At 36.2% G+C, this 25,841-nt stretch overlaps 3 protein-coding genes across 3 annotated transcripts; 2 read left to right on the top strand and 1 right to left on the bottom strand.

The window, feature by feature from the left end:
* The first annotated feature begins 341 nt into the window (after window positions 1–341).
* LOC128986950 (loricrin-like) lies at window positions 342–7,520 on the top strand. The gene is made up of 2 exons (XM_054407571.1): window positions 342–376; window positions 6,663–7,520. Exons 1-2 carry the CDS (start codon window positions 359–361, stop codon window positions 7,284–7,286), a joined length of 642 nt encoding a protein of 213 aa, XP_054263546.1. The 5' UTR covers window positions 342–358; the 3' UTR covers window positions 7,287–7,520.
* A 3,342-nt stretch (window positions 7,521–10,862) lies between these two features.
* On the top strand, window positions 10,863–16,539 carry LOC128986745 (ER membrane protein complex subunit 3-like). The gene is made up of 5 exons (XM_054407252.1): window positions 10,863–11,041; window positions 12,898–12,998; window positions 13,773–13,928; window positions 14,534–14,695; window positions 16,245–16,539. The coding sequence occupies exons 1-5, from the start codon at window positions 10,893–10,895 to the stop codon at window positions 16,454–16,456; spliced, it is 780 nt and encodes a 259-aa protein (XP_054263227.1). The 5' UTR covers window positions 10,863–10,892; the 3' UTR covers window positions 16,457–16,539.
* Window positions 16,540–17,168: 629 nt separating this feature from the next.
* LOC128987472 (4-hydroxy-2-oxoglutarate aldolase, mitochondrial-like) lies at window positions 17,169–24,531 on the bottom strand. The gene is made up of 7 exons (XM_054408332.1): window positions 24,290–24,531; window positions 22,206–22,334; window positions 21,357–21,454; window positions 20,840–20,998; window positions 20,126–20,228; window positions 18,582–18,715; window positions 17,169–17,594 (listed from the first exon to the last, which is right to left on the bottom strand). Exons 1-7 carry the CDS (start codon window positions 24,450–24,452, stop codon window positions 17,445–17,447), a joined length of 936 nt encoding a protein of 311 aa, XP_054264307.1. The 5' UTR covers window positions 24,453–24,531; the 3' UTR covers window positions 17,169–17,444.
* Window positions 24,532–25,841: the final 1,310 nt, after the last annotated feature.

The raw sequence follows: 25,841 nt of genomic DNA, 5'->3' as shown, positions 1-25,841 counted from the left end.
ATATAGTCTCACGTTTCCAGAAACTAGTAAAGTCTTAATCATCTTTTTCAAACCAATCGTTCTTTACCATCAATTAGACTCTCTTCTCCACAAAATATATCCTATTCCTTAACAAATTCCACCAACATGGAAAAGATATTGAATTCTTCCCAAAACAATGTTGTCAAACATCTCGTGTGAAGATGCAGGAAGTCCCAAAACATACGGCGGGAACTTTAATCAGCATTATGAAAACAAAAGTGAGTGAATCTCCGGCGCCGGGGGAGGGGGAGGGGGGAGACGGCGAAGGGGACGGAGGTATATAGACGGACCCGGCGGTCCCTCAGCAGTGTAGACTGGTGGACAACCAGAGGCCACCATGAAGACCATTACCCTGGTGAGTCCCTGGATACCGTGTAGTGATCGTGTGTGTTGCGGAGTGTGGACGTGCGACATATCGCGACAAGGGCTCTTATATCCATGTACGACAAAATAACGTGCCGGACGTGCTTTGTACGATTTAAAACCGTGACTTAAAATGTAAAAACTTGAAATTGTGTATTTTTTTAGAAAAGTGTAAGTTTTTTGTGCACTGTTTTGAACGTCCGTTTTTTTGTCGTACAGTTGGATAAAAGAGTCCTGACTTGCATGTGTGTTAGTGTTAGACGTGATAGATTTCGAGGTTAGGTTAGGTGGGTTTTGTAAGTGTTTAAATGAAAGCTTTGCATCTTAAATTTTTCGTGTGTTTGAATACATCATTTTTTAAATTGTCTAGTTAAACATTCATTTTATTTTATAACACGTTTGCAAAATATGGTCATTTTAACATCATAACAAATCCTTAAACGTTGTGAATTTTCTAAATTGAACTTATTTGTTAGGTTAATTTACAACTAACGTTTCTATACAAGTCTTCTTTCAAGCAGTGACGTTTTTAAGGACTTTAAACATTTTACACGGAACCTGTATTTACAAAAAAAGTCGTATATTTTACTTATTCCGTTTTCCGACTTATTTTTATGTATATTGTAAGAGTAGTCAAAGGTATTATATAATGAATTTTGAAGTTTCTTTGAAATCAGAATTGACGTAATACAAAGTCAAGATCGCGAGTCTGTTACGTCTTTAGTACGATCGTAGGATTAAATTTAGCATCTGTATGGTTTTCTTTTCACAAATTAATGAAAGGCGTTTAGTGGCACATTTGATTTTATTGGAAACATTGTTATATTAAACGTGTATACAAACTTAACTAAATTGATTAAGGATTAAGCAGATAGTGGAAACAAGTTTCGTTGACTCCTTTTACCTCTTTACTAAAATCGTGTTGAAACTGCAATGCGTGATTTTTATTTGTAAATTGTATATCTAACAAATTTATTCGGTTTACAATTTTTTAAGCAGTTTCAGTGTAAATGACAAATATATATATATATATATATATATATATATATATTTGGCAGTGATAAACTCAGACACCGCTGAACCGATTGCCACGAAACTTGGTACATACGTGTAGAATTTCATGGAATAGGTTTATACACCATCAATTTCGTGATCCGGTACAGATGTTTTGATACAGATATTTTTATTGTAAGGGACATTTGATTTTATATGTTTAAAATGTAGAATCGGAAACCTGCAATTTAATATGATTTTAAGTGCTCAACATTGTATCGATGGCCTAGGGCTACATTTAATACTTTTAATTTCTCTGTGGTATATCAATAGTACCACTCGAATATCTGGATAAAAACGTTTTGTAGTGATATTTTTAATCTTTTAAACATACAGAAGGTTTGACTAATAGTTAAAAGATTTGCATTTTCGCCTTTTTAAGTCCCTTTATCAACCTTATGAACTGTTTGCCGGTTTGGGCATGAATTTTTTAACATTTCTAGATCAGCAGACAGCCACTATTTTTTGCCTTGTCACATGAGTTTTGATTTGACATTCTATGGTAAAACACTACTAAATGCAAAAGAAATCAAGAAATTCAAAAGAAATGAGCATTTAAATCGAGATGGTAATACAAAAACACAATTAAAAACTGTCCCACAATCCTTCCTCTAAAATTTTATTTTAGAAAAATCACATGCATTTGTATCCCACACCCGCTATTCATCCGAATCCCCGTTGCTAGTACAAAAACCTTATTTAAATGTCCCCAAAAGTTTCAATCTTACTAAATGTACATTTTAGTCAAAGAAAACGTTTAGTGTTATTTTACCACTTGGTATTCAAGCGGAAAGTCAAATTACACGGATTGCTGGCCCGCGAGCGCATCAGTATTCCAAGTCCAGCGGAGACGACACGCTCAACAAGCCAATACACAAACGGCGTCTGTCAACAATAAACAATCAAAAATCAACAATCGCTGACAACAATAACGAATGTGCATCACCGTAAGAGAGAGTCGGTTGCGAATCCTAGACTTTCCCTTGATAACCGGTGATTATGGGATAAATGCAGCGACCTTTGATACTGTGCAATTTTGACGCAAGTTTCACCCAAGGAGTGAATTCGCGATCAGTTTTAGTACGGTAAAATGTCGTAATATTTGTCCATAGGAGTATTTTGTGGACAAATATTAAATATGGATGTAGAGTAATAATTTGTAGCTAACAGGGGAAATTAATAAAAATAAATAAATGCGGGTAAAATTTTTAAAATTAGACGAGTTATTTTGTACAGTATTTTGTGAAGCCAATCACATTTTTACAAATTGTTATTCATGTTAATTTAAGATTTCTTTTGAACAATTAGGACAATAACGTAAACCTAAGTAACGATTTTTTAGTGTATGCTTTGCATTAGCTTCATTGTAAGTTTGTGATGTTACAAAATATGGTCACAAATTTACGCTTTTGTCATTCATTCAACTTCCACATGACATTTACTTAAAACTGGAAGCCCGTGAATTTTTTAATAAATGTTGATTTTAAAACATCAGAAATGTTTACATAAATATTCATACTGTATAGACGAAATGACTAATTTTAAATTAGATAAATTTGATTTACCTAAATAACATTAACCTGATTAAAACGCATGTGTTTTTGAGAGTTGCTTCGTATTCTTATAATAACTGCCTAAACACTTGTATGCAATTTCAGTCCATGTTTTCTGACAGACGAAAAACAGCTAATCCACTACAGTACACAAAACAACAAAATTTAAATGACAATAGCGCAAAAATTTTAAAATTCCGCTATTTCAATATTTAAAATAAAATGCTTCTAGACATTTACTCAGCATTCTCCCGTTTATAAAATTTCAAAAATCTAACAATACTGACACAGAGTATAATATTTCAACACGTACTTAATCGTTTAACACCACATGTCACACCAATCGTTTCCACGCTCACTCCAGTCTATTGATAAGCTTCGCAACACGCTAAAGACACGTTAAACCGTGTCATTTTACACAACACGAATGTATTGTAGTCATAGAAAGTATTGGTATACAGAAGGCATTGTCATTTGACGGGCAAGGTGTTGCATTTTACACAATCATTGTACGAATATCATGTGCCTTATACAACTCTACACGCTTTCCCCAAGTCACAATATGTTGGCAGCAGCAAATCAGCTGTTAGGGTATTGTTGGGTGTTTCATTGATTTGATAGCGATACATTTCTGTAGAGTGGATTTTATGACGTAAATTTTGTAGCCTAGTTTGTAAATGTTTTATTTTGAGTAGGATTGTATTTATTAAAGCTAACGTAAGTGTGTGTGTGAAGCAGTATACAAGATTTTGACGCGTTTACACTACCTTGACAAATAGATAAACATTTAACATTGGTAAATAGTTTCCTACTCTAAATTCACCCTTTATATCAATTATCGGTACTGTAATCAAATTTTTTATATGTAGAATAAATTTTCATAATTGTAATTTCTAGGCTATGGTTTTTTGTTTAATCAAAACTGTGTAATTACCGGTCACTGGTTAAACATTAAAGATTTTATCCATAACTTACATCCTTTACAACGTTATATACAATCGTACAATTCCCTGTTGATCTATAATCGATGGTTATCAGATGAGAAAGCACTGATAACCAACGGGCTAAACTCGCACGTAAATTTGCTTCGAGGAAAGGAACAGTAAGCTAATTATGCTGTAAGCCAATTTCCCTGTAAACAAACCGTCTGCTTGCTTATGCACGTGTCGTGTCCGACAACTTTCTACCAAGGTTCACATCCGGTGCCCTCAGGTTTCCGGAAGTGAAACAGATATTTTATTACCTATGAGAGTGTTGCCTGCCAATTTTCTGTAATTGTGGTTACTTCAAGATTGCGATTGTGTAATATTTTGTACAACTTCTAATCAGTACGAGTTTGGTAAAACGATGCATGTAGTATGTTTTACTCCTTCCATATTTTGGATTATGCAGACAGTGTTTTGAAATTATTGGGTAAGAAAATATAGTTTTAGTATTGGTCAAACAAGTACAGGGTGCTTTATACATTTTAACGACACGAATTCTAAGCTTAGTATTTAATAGCCTACGTTACAGACGATTTTTAAGTCGCTGGACAAAAATTTACGTGATGACGTTCCCTTCAAAATGTATAAATAATATTCTATCAGAACTACTAACAAAAGGAAAAAATGCAATTAAATATTTATACGATAATCACGAGATTAGCATTTCAATTTTAACTATTCTTTGTTTAAAAAATCGGATGATATAAAATATGGGGTTTAAACTATAGATTAACACAAAGTATTTGTTTTTTAAACCAGAATTATGAATCAACTAGCTGTGTACCCGTTCTACGCACGGGGATCTTATAATATTCAGTTGAAACCTTCTTATATAACGAACAGCAGTTGGTTTGCATATTTTAAGATATGCTGGCCAAACTATTATACATAGCTTCATTTTATGTTGTTTTTTGTTGTTCCGGATCGGTATGACAATCAATAAAAGGTTAAATTACCTCTGTGTCTGCCGGTCGATCCTATAACGGTAGGCTTACTTTTATTTTTACTATCTGATCTCGTTTGCATGGCTCAATCACGTCCTGGTAGAAGTTCGTTCGCTACGCTCACTCACCTGTATGTTGGAGCTCGTTCGCTGCGCTCACTTTCCTTCAGGTTAGCTCGTTCGCTACGCTCACTTGCCTTCAGGTTAGCTCGTTCGCTACGCTCACTCGCCTCCAGGTTGCAAATTAGCTGTTGTCATAAATGTAAAAGAAATAATAGTGCTAGTGCTGCACCCTGTTGGTAATCATTGTAACTTTAATGCTATTGAACATCACAGAACAGAACCAACTTGTTTAATTGAAACAGCTGTTAAGATTCAATAATTTCATTTCTCATAAGGTTAACATGGGCTTCCAGAAATTCCACGTCAAAAATCGACAAAAACTTGATTTTCAAGGGTTTACTGTTAAATATCTAACTGTCTCATATTCGATGAAATACGTCTAAAACCATCTCATATATGTATAGTATTTGGAAAATAAGTTTCAGGCGGGACAGTGCTATAGTTATTGAGGAGTAGTTGTAATAAAGTGCGTATTTTAGCGTTACCAAGAGAATGACAGATAGACAGACAGACAGACAGACAGACAGACAGACAGAAATTGAGATAAGGTTTGATTCGGTTTCTCTGACCTATGAAATGTAAAAATAACCAAAAAGTTCATTATTCTAAGCAATGTACAGACAAAACTCTAATTTTATTTATATAGATAAGTATCAATTATTACAGTTGGTTTTTGGACAGCATTCAGCAACAGGTGAACGCAATATATTGAAAATCAAAATGTAAGTCCATCACGAACTTATCTTCAACCCACACTTTTCTACACGTTACATAAAATCTTTGTCAACACATACTTAGGGTTGGCTGTAGTCCATGTCGTTACATGATCACATTTTCAAAATTCCACGTAGCTTGGGCAGTCCGAGTGGCTAGTTTCTAGTTTCATCACAAACGATCATTCTCCGGATGAGTTGCACAACGAGGCTTGTTAATCGCCGGACAATGACGACAACTATCGTTTTACGACCGGCTTTTTCATGTAAATGGATTTATGTGAGATGCCGCAGTGATGTAACCGCTTTCGAAAACCGGTTAGAAAGTGACCGGTGCCGCATTGTGTAACAGGTAACTAGTGAGGGTCGTTCCCGGGTCATCCGTACACGGACACTGTGATCTGTGATGATTATCTACCGCGGAGCTATTGATGTGCTTGGATAATCTAACTTAATTGTGGAAGAGTACGTGGTATCTGTGCATTGGCTTCTTGGGAATTGGTACTCCTTGGTCATGTAATGGCCGAAACTTGTACATATAATGATTTACGAATAAATAGCAACCGGTTCTCATCTGACGAATTATGACTCTGCAACATAAAAAAAAAAAATTCATCCATTAAGAAGCTTTAGCTTGATGTTTACTTGAAGATGACTAGCACAGACAAAGGTTGTAAATTTTTATAAACTTGTCGACTCAATTTGTAGTTGTATTACTACATTGTTTATGGGGCCCTCCTTTATTCCTTGATCATGTTGATTAAGCATGTGAGCCTTGCTTCGCCAATTGACTTAAAATAATCAGTAGTCTTTAATTTTTTCAAACTACAAAATCTATTTGTAGTTGGCTCAATTTAAATGTTCGTCAACTTACATCATATACTAATGGTATTTTCTGTTGTTACAGTGTTTAGCAGCGACGCTAGCCCTTGCGGCAGCTGAAGCACCCCTGGGTGGAGGCTACAGCTACAACAGACCCTCCAGTGGAGGCTTTGGGGGCGGCTTCGGCGGCGGATACAGCGGAGGCGGCGGCGGATACAGCGGTGGTGGTGGATACAGCGGTGGTGGCGGATACAGCGGGGGCGGCGGCGGCGGATACGTCCAAGTAGCTGTCGGTCCCTCCACCAACGAGGGTCAATACGTTGACCAGGAGTTGCTGGAGAAGGTCAGGCAGATCATCCTGAAGGACGAAGCTTCATCTTCCTCATCGTCATACTCCGGCGGTGGCGGCTACAGCGGCGGCGGCGGCTACAGCGGCGGCGGTGGTGGTGGATACCCCAGCTCCAGCTACGGCGCTCCCAGCTCGTCCTACGGTGTACCTTCATCTTCTTACGGAGTCCCCTCGTCCGGCGGATACGTCTCTAGAGTAGTCGGAGTCGACCTGGAAGGAGTCAAGCAAGCCCTGCAAGTAGCTCAGTACGAACAGTCCGGCGGTGGCGGCGGCGGCGGTGGCGGATACAACTACGCCCCATCCTCCAGCTACGGCGCCCCCTCCAGGCCGTCCGGTTCGTACGGCGTCCCCTCCTACTAAACCTCCCCTCGGCTTTTGTACATATCTCAACTAGGATAACGCGGGTCTCAACATCGTCCACCGAGTTTTTACAGAAGGCGCAGTTTTGTTGTCTGTTATCGTTTTTATAAGTCAAAGTCGCCAAATTCTGTACAGACTCGGTACCAATATTTTGTATTATAGTTATTGTTTTTTATAAAAAACACAAAAAAATACGAAAAAACATTATAAAACGAATACATTTTGCCACCGTGACACGCTTGTTCTTATTTACCTGTTTCTGATTTTTTGCTGTTTAAAAATATAGCAGTGCTGAAATGAAACTGTTTGACGTCAAAAATAAGCTTAAAATAAAATGGGCTTGAGTCTTCCTGGCTGATATGTACAACTAAAAAGAGAGAAAAAATCTAACCAAATTATTTTAATATTTTTCAATAGATATCATTACCAAAATTAGTGTGGTAACACAAGTTTTTGTAGTCTTAAATAAGGGTCGATTTTTGTGAACCCTAAAGGGAGCAATTAAATCCCATTATTTGCCTCTTCATGAAGGAGAAGGTTATTCTTCTGTTGACCCAGACGATGTGACGATAGCCATACCCATGTCATACCCACCCGTACTACTGTACTTAGTACCACTAGTAACGACAGTAGGCTAGAAAACAACTGGTGGAATGTGTCCAAAACGATTACCGATTGCCTTTACAATTGTTTCAATTGAAATTAAAACTTTCCCCTTTTCCAGTCGATGTTAAAAATGAGTTATCTTTCGTTTAGGCACTGTTTCATCCATCTTTCAACGAATTTATTTTGAATATTTTTGTTCCGATTTAAAATTAATGTGGGCCTCAGATGTTTATGTTTAAAGCGCGCTTGTACTTCGGTGGTTGCCTTTAGTAAACACACAACAAAGCGATATCGTTTCTGTTAAACCTTTTAAATCGTAGGCTACCAAAAGTGAATTTAACTCTTAAGGTGGTAGTCATTATTAGACAATTTTTGCTAAAACTTTTTTTATTTCAGAAGTCGGGATTGCTTCTTATACCTGTGACTTCAATGATAGGAAAAAATTAAGTTCGTTGTCAACTAACCGATTTGTTCTAAGTTGATATTAATACTACAATAATTAATAACAAGAGGACCCATATCCGAGAAATAATCAAATTTATGATTTTTTATTTAGTACTACCTTGAACTTAACTGATTCAAACGATCAATATAGCACAATGAAAGCCTGTAATTTACTGATTATTTTGAGCCTAAAACATATAAAAAAAACATAAAAAATACTGGAACTATTTTTATTTTTAATAATAGAAAACCCGTTTTAAAAATAATTTTTATGTAGGTTGTTCACCTTGCATTTGCTTGAAACTCGTCCGTTTTGAATAACTAATAGCTTAAATGAAAGCTGGTATTTCACTGAAAGTTCTTAGACCAAAATATATAGATAATTATAACTGGTGAAATACGTCTTAAATTGAATTAAGAATTCGAAAATAAATCAAATTTATGTTTTTGGTCGAGTAATAATAGTAGTTAAATAAATGCCGATGCTTGATGTGAAATATGTGCGTGCATACCTTCAATTTGAGACCTCAACCATGAAAATCGGTCGGGTAGAAGAGCCTAACGAACTCGGAACAGAAACCCCAATTTGTTTGAGAAATTTGAGAAATTTTCAAAAGATGAGAAATTTGACGTCGAACGTTTCCTTGGCACGTATATTATTACCTATGTGACTTATGAATATGTCTTCCATTGATATATAGCTTATTGATATATAGCCCATTGATATATAGCCTATCAGTTTATTTTTAATAGTTCAGTAAGTTTGCGTAATAGAAGAACATGATTTTTTCCAAAGTAATAATTTACTAAGTAACTTACATAATACTTAATGCTTCAACTAAAATATAATTGAAGACATTTTACACCGATTGTGAAATTAAAAAAAAATATATATAGTTCAAAACTATAATATCCGTTTTTCAAAATAAATATATTAAAATAAACGAATATCCAAATCCAACATTACCATATATGGTTTTAACCAGATTTTTCTTTTGTGTACAGTAGTCATACATGTATAATATGGCGTAAATGGTTTGTTTAAAAACATGTTGAAATAGTTATTTATGTAACTAGTGAACAAAGTGGCACTTTGCTGCACACGAGATAGATGTTTACGCACGAGCCACGTGCGAGTGCGGAATGTTTTTCGAGTGCAGCAAAGGCCATTTGCGCACGTGATACACATTATATTTTTCCTTCAGTCACTATAAAGCATATAAATAATAATCTTTAAAAATTCCTGCATAAGTCTCAAGAACTTTTAAGTTATCGAGCTTAGGGGCCTTGTTTTAATAAAGCATAACAAATCATCTTTCAAACACTATACAACAGGTTTTAAGGTCAGGAACCCAAGCATTGAACGGAATTGGAAAAGCTGCACCAGCTGATTGTAGCGTAGTATCTTTAGGTATTGCTTATTTTGAAGAGTACACTTATAAACAGTAATAATCAGAACAGAATAAACAAGTAATTTTTTAACTTGCTCACTTACTCACCAAGAAGAACACAGTTCGTATGCTCGTTCATACATCTTTTTTTATTGTTCAGGAAACAGGTTAGCAGGTATGATTTGCAGTTTCTGCTACATATTTCTTCTGGTGTACAAATATTTTCACAATCACTGAGTTCATTATTCTCAAACACGTTAGGCCCACTTATAATTATTCTTTCAAATACTACACTTTAGGTTATGTTCAAACCAAGCGTTGAATGAAAATATAATATAAACAGTAAACACGAAATGACAGGTTAAATCGTAGTATCGAGTATCAATTGTCAATCAGCTGATCATATTGATAGTATCTTTTAGTGTTGCCAATCTATTGGATTACGTGCATAATAAAACCACGCTGTTTTGTATTGTTTGGCTGGAATACTGTTGTGCGACAAAGTATAAACGGTGCGATAAAGTAAGTAAATGTAGCAAATTAGCAGCTTTCTGTACTATAAACAGTGCAAGGAAGCCAACTTTGTCGGGTGACTGAGGGAAACATAATTACGCGCACGGATCTGATTCAATGGGGGGTCAATCTTATACGCCTTGGGTCAATCTACCTGTTTTATTTATTTATTTCCATCCAACAATCTAACAAACCAATTTACAATTTTAAAGATATAAATAATAATTATTCAAGATGATATACCCCTGTGTGTTTCATGCACTTTCTTTCTTTTGGTCTACAGTAGATGTAATTTAGAGTAGAATACTGATTCGTTCACTTCGTTCACTCATCTATAAAATGATGTCACTGGCCCAAAAGAAAACATTATTTAACATTACTTAAATGGAACTGTCCAGACCATATGTTAGTGTAATTAAGTATATGATCCGGGCCAGTTGCATAATCTGTTTGTATGAACTTATAAGTTTATATGATCCATACCATCCATGCAGTTTCTGTTATAGTATTTGTGACTCAACGTAAAGGTGAAGGGAAAACCAAAAAGTCCACACTCAAAATGGCTGTGCCTTTGGCTTGGCTGTGATGCTGTGTGCGTGCTGTCGCTCGCTGTCGCTGTGTGTGTGTGTGTAAGTAAACAGACAGACAGAAAATGGCTGAATTACTTCTAGATCCAGCCATTAGATTATGGGTATTTTGGCCAATTGTTGTTATCACTTTTCTCGTAGGAATAGTGCGACATTATATTTCTCTATTACTTGCGTCCCAAAAGAAAGTAGAGCTTCAACAATTACAAGACAGGTAAGAATTTATAACATGATTTTCCTAACCTCAAATTTGCAATATAGTTGAAATTGGCCTAGCCTAGTATTATAACTTAAGCGTCAGGCGGCATAAAGGAATTAAAAAATCAACTTGACATCCATATAATCCTCCAAGAAATAGAAGCTCTGTTGGCAACCCCACAACTTTTAACAACTTCTTTTGAACAGTTTCGGCTCCAGGTTCTTAATGTTCTCTGGCAGTCTATTAAACGTCTTACAAGCCAGTAACTTAAGTGGGAAAATGTCCAATTACCAATGAGATGGGGACACCACCTAGGTGCATATTTTAGTCCAAATAATCTAGACCTATTAGGGTAAGCTCAGGCTAGTGCCTACAATTAAGTTGCCCAGGTTCATTACAGTAATCAAAGTTAGGCCTAAGTCTTGATGAGCATTTTTTAAAGTTAGGCTACAAAGTCTTTATCAGCCTAAGTCATAAGTCCTAATCAACAAAAAATGCATTAGCTACGGCAATAACTGTTCTAATGAAATATTTACATTGACTAAAAGATATCTAGGTCTACACGATACTACCTTGTATATCAGAGGAAAAACACCGATCCTTGCTGCAAAGCAAACGAAAAATAATCTGAAAGATGTGGAGCATTGGTTCCGGGCAAACAAACTGCGAACAGCTAAATGAGGCCAAGACAAACTGGATGATATGCACTCTGTCACACACCCCAAACAATATCGGTGTGAGTGTTAGACTAACTTATTAGGTTTCTACCTTGACCCAACACTGGACTGGAGCAATCATGTGGAACATGTCTGCGCTAAGCGGGCTCGTGTCATTTTTCTACTTAGGAGATTTAAGAAGTGTGTTACAGGTTCCTAACTTGTTCTGGTGTACCTACCATGATATGTTTCATTGCCAAATCTTATACGGCATACATCTTTGGGGACACGCTATATGAACACGCTTCATTCCTAACTTATTCCAGACTGGAACAGCATAGGATAAATGGGTCTACTGTATAGGCCTAGTAAAACCTCTCTAACTCGACAGTCAACAGCTGACAGGACGCACGTCTAGCTTTGTCTTTCTATTTTGTTTAAAGACTTTCAAAGTAATTTTTTCAGAACATTTAGTTTTAGTTGTTGAATATTCAACATTTCTTTGAAAACTCTTTGGCCTACTAAATATTTAAAAATACCGGTACTCATATAAGTTATACATTTTTGTTGTGACCTGAACTGGTAGCCTGGTTGTACTGTTAAATTCACACACTGCATAAGAGGTAAACTATTTTTATTGAATAACTAAAAAGTGAACTGTCTTGTATAATAATTTGTAACTAGCTAACCTGTCGCACGGAATCTTGCGCAATCTAGACAGGGGAAGCAGGACTTTTTATTGATCCTTTTTATTTGGCGTTTTCGGGTATTCGGTTTTGTTAGTAGAGTTGGGGATAAATAAATTTTCATATCATAATTAGTCTGTTAAGTTATGTATTAATTTATTAATAAAACCCATTAAACATTTTAATGCTGTGAATAACTCGACAACCTCTGGGTCCTCAAACTGTCTAGTGAGGTTTTACTGTATAAGCCTGGTTTACAAATGACTTCACACTTTCAATGATACAACAGCTAAATTCTCAGAATTTGGAAACTGCACATCTTGTTAGACAAATTACATCCAAATTCCAAGTAGCCTACTTTCATAATGTGACACTTAAGACACAGACTATTGAGTAAACCTTTACTATAGGCCTAAACTTTACCTCTCTATAGTCTAGGTGCTTAAGAGCTCAGTAGCAGTTATCTAGTATAGCCTACTTCTAAATAGCACATCTGACCTTGAATCACATGATTGTCACTGATTTGCAGCCAAGTAATGATCAGAGCTCGTCTACTACGAGAGAATGGGAAATATCTAACAAGACAGTCATTCCAGATGAGGCGTCACTACTTCAATAATGAGGAAACAGGTAAAATAATCACATGTGACATTTTTTTTTTTTTTTTTTTTTTGAAGTCCGCTGTATTTAACTCTAATGCTCATCCTTTAATTCATCTACCAGTATTGTTTACTTATCCTAATCCATTTTAAGGCAGGAATTACTTCTCTTTTCATTTAAGTTAGCCTGAATATAAAAAAAAAATTACATTTGTTAAGGCCCACAAACGAGACTATGATAACTAAATCTATCAGATATAATTGAAATTGACATACCTATCCTATACTCTAATACGAGCAATGTTTACGTATACCTCTAGTTGACGTAGGAAGTGGTGATGGAAGTAGTCAAGGCGAGCTGTCCGGAGTGTGGGAACTGTTTATGACGATTAGAAAAATTAAATTAAGGTATTAGCATTCCTAAAATACTATGGTAAGGGAGGGAAACAGGTCTGAGACGTATTATTATTATTATAATCAGACGACTGCACTGAATCGAACCCTGAGCACGCTCTAGTTGCACATCGTGAAACCTTCCTTTGACAGTCTATAATATTATTCTATTTGTCTATGCTATAATGATCTAACAAGAGTATAACGTTATTTTAACATAATTAATTAACAGTTATAAATAGCAATCATTATGACTGAATACAAGTAAAATAGTAAAATTAATCGTTACAATCTCTTATAATACTGACAATAGAAAAATGTATCTTTAATAACATATAGGGGAACTTATGTGATATGCAAGCGACTGACCACTTTGATCAACAAGAAACTGCTAATTTTCATAAACTATTAGGTTATTTCAAGACACAGAAGCGAGCTGCTGTTACCCAGAATCCGATGACTGACCCCAGCATGATGACGGACATGTTAAAGGGCAATGTTACCAACGTGTTACCTATGATCCTCATTGGTGGTTGGATTAACTGGATGTTCTCGGGGTTCGTCACCAGTAAGTAATAATACCTACACCATCAACAATAATAGTTTTGGAATTTGTTTTTTAGAATTATTACAATAATACAATAGTCTATTATTTCAATGGTTCTTTGTGACAAACCCAATGAACTTATTACAGCAGAGTTTTGATTATCCAACCTAAATTAGCTGTAACAAGTATTAATTTGCGTGGCAAGCCTATTCAAATTATTTATGGTATTAATTCACATGTTTTGTTTCTTGGTCATCAAACCAATTTAAGGAGTGAAGTTTGTTTTCTATTGAATCCTCTAAATATTCATGTTTTAAAGAATTATATTTTGAAGATATTTAAAGCATCATTAGCTTCCAATCACACAACTCCACTTACTGTAGCTTAACTTAACTAAAATATAAAATAAAGGTTCCTTCTTTGTTATTAAACTAAAACATATGTAAAGTTTTTTTTTCTATTGAAACCACTTACTATTTCTGTGTTGAAGCCATGATCACCAATACATTTAAAATATAGTCTAGGCCTACCAATAAAACACCACTACTGCAACTTAAAAATATAATGTGGTAAAACACCCTGCAGCGACACCTTCTTGTCTTAATACAATTCCTGTTTGTGTGCAGCCAAAGTTCCGTTCCCTTTGACTCTACGGTTCAAGCCCATGCTGCAGAGAGGGGTGGAACTGCAGTCTCTTGACGCAGCCTGGGTGTCGTCTGCTTCGTGGTACTTCCTCAATGTGTTCGGCTTACGCAGTATCTACACTTTAGTACTCGGCGAGAACAATGGTAAGTTAAAAACACAAAATTTTACCAAACCATAAATATTATGTGTACACAAGATAAATGCACAAGATACAATGTTATCAATTCATAGTAATAAAAATGTTACTTTGGTCAAGAGAGCAAAAGTGGTGTTTTTCATAAAATTTACCTAGGGACTCAATGGTTACAATTGGAAGTATATTTGTCTCTTGAAAGTAAGAAAACTTATCCTACACTCATCCTTCACTCATATTTGGGTTAAAATACACACCTAGTGGTGTGCCGATCTTAAATAATTGATATAATTGATTGATATAAGATTTCTCGCATAGGGGTGGTTCTGCATCAATGCAATATAATTTGAAGCAAATCTTTACAAAAACAAAATAAAAAGTGTTTGCGATGTTTTGGGATACACAATCTGTTACCACCCTGAAATGGGAAAGTGCCAAACACAACAGCAAAATTAGTAGGCCTACACAATACCCAACCAAAGCTAGGAAGTTGGCTTGTAAACGAATCTGGTTATATATTAGGTACCTCCTCTCCTGACTGGATCAGATTCCAGATCTTGAAATGTCTTGGACACTTTTATTACTAATCAGGATGGAAAATGACTGCATAATCCCTTAAATGACATAGCATTTGATGCAATGACAAATTGTCACCGATTAGTGTCAAAATTAATTAAACACTACATTTATATGATTTGAATGCATGGTGGAAGGAAAATACATAGGTATTCTATTACCGTCATATGCTGACGTTACTCAGATTGTAAACACCATTTTACCATTTAGAAAAATTATAAAAACAATAACAGTCAAATCAAAACAAATATATACTTATATGGCAATACAATCAGCTGATTTTTTATTTGCAATCTGGGTGACGTCAGCATATGACGGGAATAGCACACCTATGCATTTTCCTTCCACCATGATTTGAATGTACAATTGAATTTTTAACCTTGATTACCATTTGTACACAGGTATAGATATATTTTCAAAATGTGGGTAAACTAAACATTTTACTATTTGACAACAAACACTCTTTGTATTTACACATAAATACTGAATAGTATTATAGCTGGATAACTGAGGTGTTATAGTGCTCGCATGGCAATCAAAAGGTTGCCAGTTTGATCCTGAGAAATGTCATAATTTTTTTAATAGTTTGGGACTAGACTTGAGGCGGCTTGAGACAGCGCCAATCGCCAAGCACGAAATATTTTACGTTCGGCAATCTAATTGTCTTGCTATTTGCCGATTAATGAATAGAAGTCTACAGACATATGTTGTTTTCTGAGCAACTGTTTGTTTCTGGAATAGCAACTATTCGTTCACAATGTGTGCAAAGATACCGACAATGAACAAGAAAACACGAGCACCATTGTTTGCTGCTTGGTATAGACAAACACCTATACACAATACTCACGTTCAGTGAGTTGCTGCTCGGTGCTTGGCGAATGGCGCATGTCTGGAGCCGCCTTTAGCTGTCTTTGATAGTTGGGCTTTTGATAAATGCTGGCTAAATAAAATACTCTAATACTGAAATACATTTGTCTTTTTAGCCGCAGACCAGTCTCGTCACATACAAGAGCAGATGTCAGGGGCGGCCATGGCTATGCCGCTGGACCCCAAGGCAGCATTCAAGGCGGAGTGGGAGGCGTTGGAGATCCTGGACCATCAGTGGGCCTTGTCTGGCGTAGAGCAGGAGCTGACAGGCGCTGCACCCACCCCAGACTCTCTGTATCACCAGAGCAAACAACAGCTGGACAACTGAACTGCCACAGAGCATAGGCTATTTATTTGTGTTGTGTTAGTAAGTAAATTTTCGTACGTTACCCAATAAATTATTGTGTTGAAGTTCAATATGTATATGTGTGTTGTTCCCAGAATTTTTTATTAGTTCAAACAAGAGTATTTTTATTTTTTAGGAACCGTTTCACACGCTGCTTAAGCTAGACGTAGAAAGATATTATCACTTAGCTACAATGGATATGATTGTATGGGTAACTGTTTTGTAGTCCTCGCCTTCAAATCTGAAGGTCACTCATTTGATTCCAAGCAAGATCGTTATTGGACCTATATGTGATTACTTATTGGGATATCATAAGTGAATGATGTTATCTAACAATGGGGTACCATTAGATAGTAACAAGACCAGAGTTTGGAGGTTTAAAATGTCAATGGCGTAGATGGACACAGAAATATAGCAAAGGCCATTGGTGATCAGGGACTTGAACCTAGGACTTCGGAGCCGAAATTACATTTCTGTGTTGTAAACTGTATACATCATATAAACATGTTCTTTTACACTGGAAAGTGAGACACTAAACATTTACCAAACTAATCCCATAAACTATAAGGTTTTGTTTTGGCTATGATGCAGAATTAAAATATTAGGAATTTCACCTATCATGACAGTTAACACAATATAAGTAATGAAGTAAATCTTAATATTTTTCTGGTAGAAAATAAATGAACAGTCCAAATAAATATAAAATTTATTTCTTTGGATAAATGTATAAAATTTAAACACTTATAGTCAGTCTTTAAAAAATATTGGTCCAAAAATATGATACAATCTGTATCATCCCACTAAGCAACAGGGCTTAGGCCTAGTTATTTTTAACTATAATACATTTTGTATGATATAGGCAAACATTGATTTAAAATAATAAATATAATGATAATGTTTTGAAATTAACAATTTGATTGAACACACTGAGTGATATTAATCCATTTGAGCAGCAGTTCATGCCTGATGCTTATATGAGGTTGTCCTGTTGAAGTGTAGACTTGATTCGTTCAATATCCTCCGCTGAGGAAGGCAGCATAGGTTCCCTGCAAGGTCCTCCGTACAGTCCCAGTATGTCCATGGCTGCCTTCAGTCCCGGGACTCCTAGATCTGACATGAGCTGGAACATAAAAGCAAACACATTCCTGTCAGTAATTAAATATTAATCGAGCTAAGTAAACAAACAGATAAACTAAGATGGGTTTATTGGGCAGGAGTAAACTGTGTCCGTAGCCTTAAGCCGGGTTTTCCTAGGCGCGGAGTCGGCGGGCGGAGAGAGGAACGCGGAGAGCGGACTCCACTTGTCTTAGGCAATTTAATGTTACTGTTTTCCTAGAAGCGGAGCGGAATGCCATGTTAATTTAAATTCCGCTCTCCGCGTTCCTCTCTCCGCTCGCCGACTCCGCGCCTAGGAAAACCCAGCTTTAGAATGTCACCTCTTCCTCATACAGGTCTTTGGTGCAACCCAGCTAAGGTAAATTAATTGTGATCAGAAAAATAACCTTAAAACAAATTTTGTCATATTTTTCTTTAGTCCAAATTTTTGTTGCAAGGGCATCATTGGCAAGCTAATCTACTGCTGCTGTTTTTATTTAGTTTTTTTTTGTCCCACCTTCACATCCTAGAACACTAGGTTCTAGTCCGGAACTGCTTTACACATTACTTCAGGCTATTCCTAGAGGGTCGCGGCATTATCTCAGGGATAAAATCCATTGGTGATTGGTGGGATTTGACCCAGGGACATTGTGATCCGAAGCCCTGCACACTACTACTAGACCAGCTTGCTCCCCACCTATACCACTGCTGTTGGGGACATTTGTTATGATTATTATTTTTCTTTATTTTGTGTTAAAAATTGTTCCTGTTTTGTGTCCTGTTGTAAGTAGTCTTTTTTTATGTGTCTCAAATTTTGAAAATGTTGCCCTACAATCTGCAATGAAACTGGTCAACAGCATTTCGGGATGACAATTTAAACCACAGACCGAATAAAGGGCGCCTTTTTTACCAAAATTATTCTACCGTCCTGTTCTCATAGCTCGGACTGTTTTTAAGGTAAACATACTTTTATCAATAAATTGTTTGGACTTAGATTTAGCTATAAATTTACCAATGTGTCAATCCTTGTTAGTTGAAGGTGTAGTTTGAGAGCTTCCTCCCATTTGCGTTCTCTGCTGAGGGTGTAAAGGTCACAGCATTGTTTACCCAGCGCTCCGGCGAGGCCGTTGATTCCACCAGAACAACCTGTTTCAAAAATAAAACATAATTTCTAAAAGAACTAGTAAAACTAAATCAAATTGTTTGTTATAAAGCTGGAAGAACTTGTGTTTCCAATATATATGTTCCCAAATTGTTTATTCTATCCTTCTAGTAAAAAATAATTAGCTGCCCTTAAGAACATCAGCTAAAAGCACATTGACATCACTAAATGTGTAACCATACAGTTATCTTAAGAATAATGTAACTGAAAGTATTTAAATGAAAATATTTCTTACTCTAATGTAAAATCTGAAGCCGATTTCACATCAAAACATGTAAGCCGTTGATGGAATAAATGTTGCTTATTTGATTGGAAATTCGACATATGTTTTGGAAAAACTCTTTGATTGAATAACGAAGAAGCAATAATTTACAAATGGGTCATTTTATGTAGTTAAAATTTGAGACTTTGAGAAAAAAAAGAGTGCACGTACGGGTTGCTTGAACCCACACGTTTAGAAAATCCTCAATGCTACACTGGTCAGAGCAACTCATTAGCCAACTGAACTAACATGCCGCTGTCGCCTGACCGAGAAGAGCACCACTATATAAGCGCATGTCCTTACTAGCGCTTATTGGTTAGGCTCTTATTAGACGAGGCAGCCAAGTTGCGCTACCAGCCGGGCAGCCAGTCGCCTGTCTGGCTGCCTAGCGTAGCAACCAGTAGAGCAACCAGTAGAGCAGCCACAGGGCAGCCACAAAATTACCAACTAGGCCAGTCTCTTGTTAACAGTGGAACAGTGTTGGTGGAACAGTTCTGTTGGGGAGAGACGCTTTTTTGGTGCAGAGGTTTTAGAGTCACCTCCCTGTTCCTTCTTTTTAGATTTATTACAACTTCCAACCACACTCACTTCACTATTCTAGTTGTTTGCTACAACATTCACTCTCACTTTACAATCAGAATACATTGTTCACCAAAAGAATACTTAGGAAAACAACACACAATGATGTGACCGACAGAGATGAACGCACTTCCACGAGTGATGATCTACTACTACTGATGTGTGGCAGTGGGCGACTGGCTGCCCAGTGTAATAAGATCCGTAAGCTACACAGGGGCGCGACCAGACCGAGCAGCCAGTGGTTGCCTGTGCGGTCGCCGGGCTCGGCAACCAGCCGGCAGCCAAACAGTGGCTGTGCAACTGGCTGCCCTCGTGTAATAAGCTCCATAAGAACCAATGCCCAGTGACTAACTGGCCGACTGGCTGCCCGGCTGGTTGCGCAACTTGGCTGCCTCGTCTAATAAGGGCCTTAGATTTAAGGAACTACTTAGCGCCAGTGGGTTAGCGGTACAAAATGTACACATGTTACTCAGCGTCAAATTTTTTTCAGCTGATCCATAAATATAAAAAACCATAAGGTGGAGTGTTTTCATTAACCTACGAAATAACTTACCAACTTGGATAGCGGGAAGTAGGTAGCCAACTGATCCTGCTAGAACATCAAACTCTAAACCGATGCCTTTTGTTGCCATGACGATACCAGCCAGTTTACGTACCTATGACACGTAATCAATTGTGTTTTTTTGTTCAAATTCATTACAAATAGACTTATTTTATCTAAAAAAGTTTTCTTTTAGTTTTGCATTTAATACATCAGAACAGATGTTTTGTCATAGTGATTACTACTAAAGGTCTTTTTTATGCAGGATACTAATAATCATGCCTACTGGACATAATGTGCGCTTTAGACATAAGGTGCATAATGTTCTATAGAATTACAAGTACGCTGTCTAAGTCACTGTTACAGCTTATGTTCATTTTTTTAGTTGTTAGAGCTAAGAGGGATAGTTGTGTGGTTGTAGCGCTCTCCTTCTAATCAGAAGGTCACCAGTTAAATCCTGAAACATGTCTGTGGTGTATTAATGATTAAACAAGCGTAGTTTTTAAGTTTGTAGAGAACAACACTGAACAACAGGTGATTGTCTTTAAAAAGTGGCACTTGTTTGCTAGTGTGCTTTATAAAGCAAGGATCCAAACCAAACAGATCTGAATGAAAGAGATACAGGGACTACCGTACTTTGTATTTTAAACAGTTACACAATTATAAATGTAAGTAACTCTTTTGCAATCATATAGTTTGTGTTGACTATTTTTAACATCGACTTACGTCTCCATCCTTCACGCCTCGGATGTTAGGATGATGCGCCAGTTTTGCCAACACACTGATTGGAATGTCTATCCCAGTAACAAACGGCATGTTGTAGATCACTATTGGGATGGGTGACTCATCGGCCAGTTTCATGTAGTGGTTCAAGATGGCCTCGTTCTGAAAGTAACACACAATGATCCATACCTTCTGCACACTGATGGTTATACTAATTTTCATAAATTTAAACCCTCAGCCCTTCTGGTATGATGCGTTTTCAAACTTACCAAAATCCCAACTACAAACATCAAAAGTAAAATATATATATATCTCTTTCTCATGATATTAGTTTTATAAATCATGTTAACTGAATCCGAAAATTTAGTATTGAATTTGTACATCTTTATCACCCCAAAGAGAAAAAACTGTCTATAATTTAAGGGAGTTGTGATTAAGTAAGCTACTGTAAGTTCATAATTAACACTAGCCTATTTTTCCCATAGAATTCTAGAGAAACTATATTTAAGTTATTACTCACAGTCATTCTCTTCTTAAAGTAAAAGGGAGGCATTACAAGGACCCCATCAGCTCCTACGTTGGCCATTGCTCTGCTCAGTTCGCAAGCTCCTTTTGTGGCTGAAAAATCAGTTTTTGCCCTCACTAAGTTGTCAAATTGTTTGAAATTTAGGGTTAAAAGTTCTACTTTAAAGCTACAATATAAGATGGATCCGTCTCGTAATATATTTTTATCCCACTACACAGTAAGCAATAGAGCATAAACAAGCAATAAGCAATAAAAGCATAATATATGTAGTTAAAAAAATCAGTGCTGTCATTGAATTTATGGGTTGTCTTTTTTAACCCCTATATTTGTTGGTGGTAGTGTGACAAAACATGTCGTACAAGGGAAGGTGTTAACGGTCCTCACGTGAAATACCTTGCTTGGCAAGCTTCACGCAGGAGCTATCATGCTCCCATCAAAAACACCTATTTCCCGTCCTTAGAGCGCAATATGGTCCATTAATGTTACAGCTTATGGTAAAATTGTTACTGTCAACCTAATTAAAATAAATAGTGACATTAGTAATTTCTAATCGTAGTTCAGTGCTAAGTGACAATTATAATCACAATGGGGTAAAATTGGGGTTTGTTGCTGAAATCCATGGTAGGTGTGTAACTTTATCATCCAGCAGATCTAAAGAAACACATTATTCTTTTTTGCATCACTTCCCTTTGTGAAGTGAGGGGATATCGTTTGGTACTAAATATGCTAGAAAGACCCCGCAATAGTTTTTCAGTTATATAATTTGTGACAAAAAAACAAGACTTGTGCAACTAGTCTTGTAAGACAACCACCCTTGGCTACTTGTGGTTGTTTCCCCCTTACATTCATGAGTAGCTCCTCCGATGACAGACCTTGTCCGGTCCACGGTTTGTCTCACTCGCTTCACAATCTCAACTCTCTCTTCAGGCCGGAGGTAAGGAGCCTCTCCATTTGAGCCTGCCACCACGTAACCTGCACAGACATGTCGGAGATTGACAATCAGCTGTTTGATTTTGTTTAAATTATACAACTATTGTAGGAATATGTTTCGGTTGAATTTCTTTATATTGTTGTCTTTGGAAGCTGAAGTAGACACGTCCCAAAATGGACTAGCTGTAGCCGATTTCTTATTTTTAAATAGATCATGGTTGAATATTAAGTTTTTCTTGTTTAAGAAGCGGTGTGTTCAACAGAAATCAATTATTCTCATCAGCACACTCAGAGGCTGAATTCAACAACGTTCATTTTACTCTAAAAGGCCACAACTTCAACAATTCCGGTTCTATTAATAGTCACAACAATTATTTAAGGATGTGATATAATCAACGCATATATATATATATAATCTACCCTTATGCCCTAGAGCATAAGGGCCTAGTGTATAAGCATTTTTGTTAAGACACAGGCTTATCTAAACAGAAAAGACTCCACTCTGGCTAAAATAAATCAATATACAAAAAAATTAAATATTTTACTGTTACTGTCACTGGCAGCATTTTCAACGTTGAATCTGAAGACATCACTATTAGTCCTTCCTTCCAACTCAAACCATTGACTATAGTCAATGCTCAGACCTATTTTGTTTGGAAATGCTGTGTAGATGATAGTGAAAGAAATATTCAGATTTTATGTATTGCAGTTTCTGTTTCTTGTACCATAGTGTGCATGGCAATGTGGTAGATAGCAAAAATAAGGAATTAAATTGTTTAATACGGTACGTCATTAAATCAACAATCATAGGAAATCTAAAAAACAACCTAACATAAACTCAAGTAGAACCAAAACTGCCAGTGTGCACTTTAATTTGAACTCCGTTATAACACTTATTGACACTTCTACAGTGTGTGTATTGTATTGTTGTAGAAACCTAAAAATAATGTAATTTTTTTATTTTAATAAATAATAAAGTTGATTTTAATAATAAATAATATGCCAAGTAAATGCCCCGAATATTTGATTAATACCTAGCTGAATTTCTCCCTTCTTATAAAAAATGCCAAAATAGTGAGAAAAAACGTGTATACAAGAACCTAATAAAAATAATCCCCGGTAGATGGCTGAAATTGTGAAATGAGCATTTGGCATTTCTGGTTGTTTATATTAAAATGCCAACGCAAAGGTAAACATTGTGAATTTCCCCATGCTTCCATGGATAGGTACCAATTATTTACTTTTGAAAACCTGACATCAAAACTTTTGACATACAAGGGGCGTAGCCCGAGGGGAACTCAGGGAAGTAAATTGGTCTATGACATCCCTAGATATGTGGACCATCTTTGTGCTTAATTTTGGCTGTATTGGTTTAGTATTTTAGTCGTGACAGCTGCCCAGACAGACAGACAGATATCACCTCAATTTTATAATAGTGTAGATAGGAAAGCTTTGCAATTCAATTGATAAAATTTAAATGTAAACATAGAATACTACCGGTTAAAGTAACACTATAAACGTTTTAAACTGAAAAGCATGTAAAGTGAACACACACACACAGACAGCCGCCTTCATTGTGTATTCTACTGGCTGCATAGATGATGCTGGATTGCATAACAAAAAACCTTGCTTAGACAATGTCAGTTTTATTAATTGAATTATTTTTCGAGGACCCTATATTAAATAACACTTTCTTTAGGTCTCTTTAAAATTTCATTGGTTATAACTACCATAACAAATTAATCATTTGTCAAATAAAAATATTATTTAAGTACCAAAAACTATTTAAGTTTTATACAACGATAATGTAATATTATTGTATGTGCATATTTATTCAATAAGTAGGCCTATGGTAAAGGGTAATACAATATGTCTGTTGCTCATAAAATGTCTGAAAAAAAACAATAAATTAGAAAACATTAACAAATAAAACAAAATAAAAACTACACTATTTTTATATTTATTTTTTATCAATGTGAGCCAGTCTCCAAACATACCTGCAAAAGGGACATCCTTATACTTGTACAGGTTGAAATTGAGTTTCTCGTAGTCAATGTCCCTTGACGTCACAGAGAAGGGGGTGGTTAGGGGGATGAACATCCCGTCCAGGCTCAAGGTCCTGGAGGCGGTGGACAGTAGACATCTTGCGGCAGCCGCCATAGGGGGAGCTGAGGAATAAATGCACAAACACAGTACAGTCACTACTGGGACTGGAGTCCTCAGGTTCTAAGATGCACAATGACACGGCACACGCCTACTGTACTGAATGTCCTGGACAGTGGTTATGTAAGATCCTGGCGCTACCCGGTCTGATCCGGCTTCACAGATATTACATTACCTGGTCTTGGTTGGACTGCTTTTAGGTTTTACAGCTCAAAACTCGTTTTAGGGAATGTTGCGCCCTCAGATGTTTATTTTTGGGTCTAGTTTTGTATTGGAGTTTTGTCTAAATAATTGAACTCTCGATATATAGGCCTACTGGTAGTTGTTTCAACAATGGAATGTGAACAGTCTATAAAGGTGTATACGAGTGGCCACACAGCTACTATTACAACGATTAAAACATTTTATACATTTCCTACATAGTAATTAAAGTATAAATATAATTATTTATACTTATCATAATAATATATAATGAATTAACTTACTTAACCAATTATTTCCAACAAACCAATAGTAGAAGAATGTAAAAATCCTACTGAAATGGTTATTAGGCTATTACAGTCACCGATTGTTCCAAAGCAACTTTTTCTATATTTTAACTACTAGTTAGAAAAACAAAAATGGTTCTCTAAAGAATAGAATGGAAAATATTAAACCGATGGAGTTTTCAGATGGATTTTTAAAAAGCAGCACTCAGACAACTTTGTATCGGTCCAATCCGTTATTCGTGAATTGCGAACGAAATACATGTTCAAAATCACGCTCCGTTTTTAAATGTCCTTCATTTTAATTCAGAGAAAAATGTTTCAGTTGTCTCGTGAAATGTTGTCCTGCGAAAGTAACAAGTTGTTTTAACGCTGTGTTTACGAATACTATGCTCAGACAAATTATGCACCGCGGTAGTATTACAGTACCCAAGATTTTTTTTACCGCCCGTGGTTCCCTCCCTCAAAATGGGTTCTATAGCAAAGTGTTGTGTCTAAGGAATAAGTCGGCCTTAGTCACTAACAAGACTACAAGATCGCGCCACTCATCCTATACTCATCTCCATTCATACTTGGCTTAAAATACCTACTTTGTATGGTTGCCATTTCATTGAAAAAGTATTTAGTACGTACTCTGAATAAAAAATTTGATAAATTTACGTCAATCAGTTAAGCCTTCGAACGTTAAAACGGATCAGCTGACCTTTTGAACGTCACCGTGAGAGAGATAAAGATAAAGATAAGAGAGATAAAGATAAAGATAAGAGTGTGACAGGATTTGGGTTGGTTTTGATTTCTTGGTACAAGTACCGTCAACGCAAAGGATCACGCTAAAACTAAACAATTGTTCCAAATGATATTGTTAAAACCATAAATACCAGTATTTGGAAGAAATATTTAT

The sequence above is a fragment of the Macrosteles quadrilineatus genome, unplaced genomic scaffold (genome assembly GCF_028750875.1).
Source record: "Macrosteles quadrilineatus isolate MER2022 unplaced genomic scaffold, UCM_ALF_1.0 Scaffold_2__2_contigs__length_208266976, whole genome shotgun sequence".
In the NCBI taxonomy this organism is placed as follows: domain Eukaryota; kingdom Metazoa; phylum Arthropoda; class Insecta; order Hemiptera; family Cicadellidae; genus Macrosteles; species Macrosteles quadrilineatus.
This window is presented reverse-complemented; position numbering and strand designations above follow the sequence as displayed.

Excerpts from the sequence above, each read along its gene's own strand:
- LOC128986745 (XM_054407252.1), top strand. The coding sequence starts at position 10,893 with ATGGCTGAATTACTTCTAGATCCAGCCATTAGATTATGGGTATTTTGG. Across the intron at positions 12,999-13,772 it reads CTTCAATAATGAGGAAACAG|GTTATTTCAAGACACAGAAG; the intron begins GTAAAATAATCA and ends ATAAACTATTAG. Across the intron at positions 14,696-16,244 it reads AGTACTCGGCGAGAACAATG|CCGCAGACCAGTCTCGTCAC; the intron begins GTAAGTTAAAAA and ends TTGTCTTTTTAG.
- LOC128987472 (XM_054408332.1), bottom strand. The coding sequence starts at position 24,452 with ATGGCGGCTGCCGCAAGATGTCTACTGTCCACCGCCTCCAGGACCTTG. Across the intron at positions 22,335-24,289 it reads TAAGGATGTCCCTTTTGCAG|GTTACGTGGTGGCAGGCTCA; the intron begins GTATGTTTGGAG and ends ATGTCTGTGCAG. Across the intron at positions 20,229-20,839 it reads GAGGCGTGAAGGATGGAGAC|GTACGTAAACTGGCTGGTAT; the intron begins GTAAGTCGATGT and ends TACGTGTCATAG.